Source organism: Rhincodon typus, chromosome 4 (assembly GCF_021869965.1).
Source record: "Rhincodon typus isolate 14 chromosome 4, sRhiTyp1.1, whole genome shotgun sequence".
Classification (NCBI taxonomy): Eukaryota; Metazoa; Chordata; class Chondrichthyes; order Orectolobiformes; family Rhincodontidae; genus Rhincodon; species Rhincodon typus.
This window is the reverse complement of record NC_063335.1, coordinates 11501532-11508336: the sequence shown is the minus strand read 5'-3', so window position 1 is coordinate 11508336 and position 6805 is coordinate 11501532. Positions and strand designations below refer to the sequence as shown.

The following is a 6805-nucleotide window of genomic DNA, read 5'->3' as shown; positions in this document are numbered from 1 at the left end:
GAGCTGTATGAATAGCTTTTGATGCTGGCAGACTACTTCTTGGGTCATTGAGCCCTGTCTCTACTGGGCCTTCACCACCCTCTGCCCCATTTCACAGGACGCTGTTTGGAGTCCACATTCATGCAGCTGGAAGCTTCCTCCCATGAGACGGCTGGTGGCACAGGAAAATGGTTCTTCATTGTACTTATACTTATTAGAATTGGCCACCTACCTCTGAGAACTTTCACAGTGGCATTATTACAATGGGGAACCATCACAATGTGGCACCACAACTTTTTTAAATGGGCCACCCACCTCACAGGCTGTCATCCCAGGGCTGGTTAAATCTTAGCCAAAGTTCTCCATCATCCCTTAGGAGCACTGAAACATGATAACTGCATAACTTGTTCCAGCTGAGAATTTCATAAGCTACAGATACAACTTGACAGACCTTTTTTTTTTAAAAAGAGATCAGCGTCCAGTTATATCACAGCTCATTTACACGGAGCATTCAATTGGAGTATATTCTTATAGAGTTAGTTTCAAATTTACAGCTTTTTAAAGCAACTGCTGAGATCTTCAAATGCATTTTCTGAGAATGGCTTATATTTCGTAGGTTTTTAAACACATCACTTCATGTTTCTGAGTGTAAAATCAGCAGAGGGAAATTGACTTCTGGGAAAGATTTTCTGGAGAAATTATTCAGATGATTCCAATTGTCACTTATTGTACAATGTGTAGCTGTTTCAAAAATAAGAGGCTGCTGTATCAACATGAATTTTCACTCTTCATTACATTTTCAATCTTCCTGTAATAAATATCAAAAAAGGAAACAAGCAGCCGTGTTAAAGTATGTAATAGCTGAATGGGGACTGGAATGATTTTCTAGGAATTTATTGCAACTTTACTCATTCAAGTGCAATAATTTTAACTTTTTCTTTCTATCCCCTTTGAACTAAGAATTTTATTTCAAAGTCAGGAAAGACAAAGGCTAAATTTAAAGAATGCCTGTTTGTCTAATTTATCTGGAGAATTACATTCTTTGGTGCTGTTTCAGTTTGCACATTGATTTTTCACATAAATCCAATAGATTGGTATAGTCAAGAGGATCATTCACAATTTCTGCAAGCAAATTAATCTTACGCACATTTAGTTGTAGAGAAAATGAAAGAAAAACAACTAATTGTGTAATCAGTGGTTAGCAAGGGAGCGGCACAGTGGCTCAGTGGTTAGCACTGTTGCCTCACAGCACCAGGGAGCCAGGTTTGATTCCTCAGGTGACTGTCTGTGTAGAGTCTGCACATTCTCCCCATGTCTGCGTGGGTTTCCTCCAGGTGCTCTGGTTTCTTCCCACAGTCCAAAGATGTGCAGGCTAGGTGGATTGGTCATGCTAAATTACCCATAGGTATTCAGGGATGTGTAGATTAGGCAGGCTATAGGGAGATGGGTCTGGGTGGGATGCTCTGAGGGTCAGTGTGAACTTTTTGGGCCGAAGGGTCTGTTTCCACACTGTAGGGATTCTATGATCTATGAACCAATTTAACAAAATTACTTCACAGTAGACAATAAAAGCATTCAAATCAAAACTGGTTATCTGCAAGATTAATTTGTATGATTAATTTAACCTTTAAAACAGTAAATATAAATCCATGTTTGTTAGACTTCATCTGTATGTTATGAAGGATGCAAAAGTGAAATATTTAAATATTCTTCAGTAAATTTCCAAACAACAACCTGGGTGTTTGTAGAGTTTTTTGAAACTACATTAAATTAAATCAGTCCATGATGAAAGGATTCTGCTATTAACAATTTACATTAAGCATTTTAGGAAAAAAAAATCAATTTTAATTTTCTCCACTGTATAATTTCACATGGCACATTGCTACAGACTTGGGGATTTGACACAACCTCTCCCATCAACAACTGACAAAATGCTACAGTGTTGATTTTAAATAAATTAAAATCGATAATTTTGCAGTGCAACTTACAGGTAAATCATAGTACAAATCTGGAGTTTCCCCAACTTTGTTCAGTCTACCAAAGGTTGGATAATGCATGCAAATGTATATAATAGACAGAACTATTGAGATGAAGAGCTTCTCTCCAGATAGCATAATGACTGAGTATAAAGGGAAACACACGACATATGTATGTCTATGTTGGGAACGGAAATACCAACAAATTTGTATTGGCAGTTAAACATAAGCTTGAATGTCCTTGGAATACTTTGACATCCTACAATTTAAGAACATCCCAATTTTGATTTCTCCACCACTGACAGCGCTGTCTTCAGTTGTCAGGTCCTTAATTTCTGGAATTCTGTCCCTAAATCTCTCCTTTCTTCCTTTAAGGTGTGCTTTAAAATCTATATTTTTAACCTAGCTTTTGGCAATCTCCTCTAATATATGCTCATGTGACTCAGTGTTAATTGTGGTTCGATAACATTCCCACAACAGGATGTTCAATTATGTTGGAGCTGTTGTTGTTTCCAAAGGTTGCGTACTACCAATAGACAGTCTAGTGAAAAAGTCATTGTGTTGGACATAACTGTTTTAAATTCATTGTTCCAACTACTTTATCTCAAGGACAAAGATGAAAGTTTCTCTCCTCCATCCTCTAATCTGTCCATTGGCTGAATTATCTCTACACATTGGTCAAATATTGCAGTTCCCAATTCTCACTGCATTACCTTTAGTTGTAATGGAGCACTTGCTCTGGCAACACAAGGAGGAACTAAAGGGTGAAAACCACTTCTGAAGCTCTCACTAGTGTAAAGCTTTACCGCACACCATTGTCACAAAAATCAAAGCTTTGTGGTCTCCAAATATCAGATCAATTCACAAAGGTCAGCCGACATATTTAAAGAATTTAACTTCTTGATTTTTTTCAATGTCTGGATGGTTTCAATAACCTACTTGCATGGCACATATACCCAAAGTCATGTATTCCCAAAAGCTTTAGCAAATATTTTTCAGAGAATATCATTTTTTCTACCACAGGAGAGTTGTATCCAGCATGAGAGGGCACTTCTGGTTAGGAGCAGAGTGGAAAGCCGCAGATTTGCTTTGTGTCAAGAATTTGTAGCAGTATCTTCAGGACCACACACTTATGGTGAGCTGTCCAATGAAGCTGCAGGGAAAATAAAATAAGGTCAGCTCCAAGCACATAATATGGTACAGTGCAATAATGTAAACAGGCTGTTTAGAGCAGAATGTAAAATGTCCATACAAATACACCAACTTTGTTCCCTAGAATTTGGGGTGGTGTGATAGCTCAGTGGTTAGCACTACTACCTCACAGCACCTGGAGTCTGGGTTCAATTCCAGCCTTCGTTGACTGCTTGTGTGGAATTTGCATGTTCTTCCTGTGTCTGTGTGGGTTTCCTTCATGTGTTCCAGTTTCCTCCTACAGTACAAAGATGTGCAAGTTAGGTGGATTGGGCATGCTAAATTGCCCTATAGCGTGCAGGCTGGTGGATTAGGCCTGGTAAATGCACAGATGGAGGGTAGATTCTGTTCAAAGGATTAGTGCAGACACAATGGGCTGAATGGTCTCTTTTTGCAGTGTACGGATTCTATGAAACACAATAATGCTTATAATGTGTTGGAAAATCATCTCAAAGTGCTTCACAGAGGGATTTGGCAATAGAGACCAAGCCAAAGGAAAAGACATTAGAAGGGGTGACATCAGCTTGGACAAAGAGGTGAATTGGACTAGCATCTTACAAGGGTGTGTGGAAGGTGCAGAAGCAGAATACTTTTGAATGACAATTTAAAAAGTCAGGTAGACACAAAGGCTGAAGGATCTTGAGCACTGGAGGAAATAAAAAGGAACAAGTCCATTAAGAAATTTAAAACAAGGATTAGAACATTAAATTCAAGGAGCCAGGGATGAGTTAGGGAGATTATGTTTTCTAAGTGAAAGAATGGAGGTCAGGTAAAACTGCATTAAAATACTCATATCCTCAGAAATTATGGTTCAGGGAGCTTGGAAGTGAGAAAAACAGAGTAAAAAAAAATTTAAGTAGTATTATGCTGTTAATACTTTGGTTGTCTATTTAAGATTTTTAAACAAGCGAAGTGCTCCTTACAATTACTTACTTTAAAACTACTTCAACTTCTCTAATTTTGAATGGTTCTGGCGTTAGGAGGTACATCAGCAACAGGAAAGTACACATGATTGCCATGCTGAACACTAGCATCCACCAGCAGATACAAGGTCTCTCTTCATAATGATGCCATTCTATTTGCTTTATTTTTAATTCTAATCCTGTAAACCAGAGAACAGTGTGTTTCGAAGAATGAAGCCTTTTCAAGACTACCAAATGCACATTGTGAGCTAATCTGCGCCAAAAGAGAGAAAGCCCTGATGTCAGGAAGCAGTAGGGGTCGTTTTGCTGTGGTAGGGCATATACAGGGATTTTGCCTTCAGCAGCCAATGAAGTGCCAATTGGCTGGAAAGCCAGCTAATAATTGGGTGGCATCTGGGTTAACATCTCACCCATCACAGAGGAGTGTCATAACATTTGCAAACAGGTTGATTCAAAATATTAACATAATAGGTGGCAGGCAGGAGGTAGCTCAAAGGCAGGAGCAATATTTAACAGGCAGTCAGCAGTTGTAATACAAACTGCAGCCATAAAGGGCAGTGGGAAAGGTGTTGAATAAGGGAGACTGAGCAGGAACGACACAAATCACAGGAATGATTCCACCAAGGTCGAATGCTGACTCATTGAAAATGCTGCTCCAGGTTGTCAAAGGTATGGAGAAAGGCGCTCCTCCCAGTGGAGTGGATAGGTCAGCAAACCCTCCCAAGGTGGCACAGCCGGAGCTGGATGACAAAGTCAGCAGCCATGTGTGGTTATGATAACATGGGCGTCGGTGGAAATGTTTCAACAACATAGTACATATGATATAGTGAGATGATTGGCATTTATGATAGCAGGCATGCAGGCCTGCACATCATACATGGTGCCCGCGTGGAAAAACTCATGCACCATGAATGACCAGTGTCAGAGGCAGAGAAGGTCCAGATCTGTCAGAGTTGATCATTGCATTTCCAAGACTGAATGGCAGCTTGTAGCAGACTCCCAGTGAAGTGATGAGGGACAGGAAAGCTGCCATAGGCTGATCAGCACTGTGAACATGATAATTCAATGGACGTAATGTCTATATTTGGTTCCAGGAGAGATGCATTTATGATGCCAGGAAGCATAGAAGAACTGGAGGTGCAGGTGTAGCAGTGGTGGTCCAAACGGAGAAGCTGGCAATGGGAATAGAATGGGTCACAGAAGGCAGCCTGTCATTGACGGCAAGGAAGGAGTAATGTCCATGGAGTAACGCGATGAGTGCATCGATCCTTCTGACTAACTCTGGCATCCCTGTGGGCCTTGATGATCTCAGGAAGCTATAGATCGAGGACAGACAGCAGAAGTTGACTGAAGGCAAAAGGCACTCTTATCATTCCCCATGTCTAATAGTGATTGAGGCTCTGACAGCACATAATGCCTGAGGGGAGGACATATGTGGAGGTGCCGGTGCTGGACTGGCGTGGACAAGGTCAGAAGTCACACGACACCAGGTTATAGTCCAACAGGTTTATTTGAAAACACAAGCTTTTGGAGCCTCAGTCCTTCTTCAGTGAGTGGGGTGGAATCAGACACAAAGTTTATAAGTAAAAGAAGATCCTTCACTGATCTGTTAATTCTTTGGAAGTCAGCCCACTCGTTTCTGTCAACAGCATCAAAGACCAGCTTATGAGTTATAATTACCGTTACCAGATAGCAGTGCTGCACCTAGTTAATGTTATGTATTTCAAGAATCGTCAATAATTTTGACTTGGCATGAAGCCATTAGCAGTTATCACAGAAAACAAAGACAAGAATATTATCTTTTTTCATAAGGACATCTGACACTAAGAAAATAATATTTAAAAATATTTTAGTGCCCAAATATTACTACACGTATAAAATATAGATGCCAATAAAATCAAATTGTGCAGTGGGCATTCAGCTAGACAATATATTTAACATTTTAGACATAATGTTCCAGAACCCAAGAAGAGGAAGATTTCCTCTGTGCTTTTACTTATAAATTCTGCGTCTGATGCTACCTCTCTCACCAACACCTGAAGAAGGAGTGAGGCTCCAAAAGCTTGTGTTTTGAAATAAACCTGTTGGACTATAACCTGGTGTCGTGTGATTTCTGAATCAGAGGAGGAATGGTCACCATCTGATGAGAACAGTGACACATCAGTTCATCGCACCCTCCATCAGCACAGTTACACACAAGTCAGTGGGCAGTGATTCATGGTTAGACAGGGTGCACTTGCTGGAGAGAAGTGTACAAATGTGTACGAATGGACAATGGAAGCAGTGACAGCTGTGGTCTCAGTTTCTACTTGATCTCGCCTATAGGCGACAGTAATCTCACACTATATGGGCTATCTCCAGTGACCGAATAGCTTATCAAGGCACAATGTTTTTAGAGAAAAAATGTAATTTCAAAGTAGTGATGCAATATTACCCAACAACAATGAGGAATGGGGAATAAATGAGAAAAAAAAATTCTGTATTAACTGTGTAACAGTGGCTCACTGAATCTTCAGACCATTATTAACACATGATCTGGTAAAATATTTTCAGTCTCAGATACTGATTGTATAGGAATATGTATACAATTTCTTAAACATTAGAATCACTGATCTATTAATTCTTTGTAAATCAGCCAACTCGCTTCCTTCAACAGCATTAAAGACCAGCTTATGTGTTATAATTACCATTACCAGATAGCAGTGCTGCACCTAGTTAATGTTATGTATTTCAAGA

General features: G+C 39.8%; 1 protein-coding gene across 1 annotated transcript in view; it reads right to left on the bottom strand.

Moving 5' to 3' along the window:
• Positions 1–1418: 1418 nt before the first annotated feature.
• samd12 (sterile alpha motif domain containing 12) overlaps positions 1419–6805 on the bottom strand; it is a 117508-nt gene continuing 112121 nt past the window's right edge. Inside the window, exon 5 of the mRNA XM_048595644.1 lies at positions 1419–3108. Coding sequence (XP_048451601.1) covers positions 3086–3108 — 23 coding nt within the window. The 3' untranslated portion in view covers positions 1419–3085. The remainder of the gene's footprint in view (positions 3109–6805) is intronic.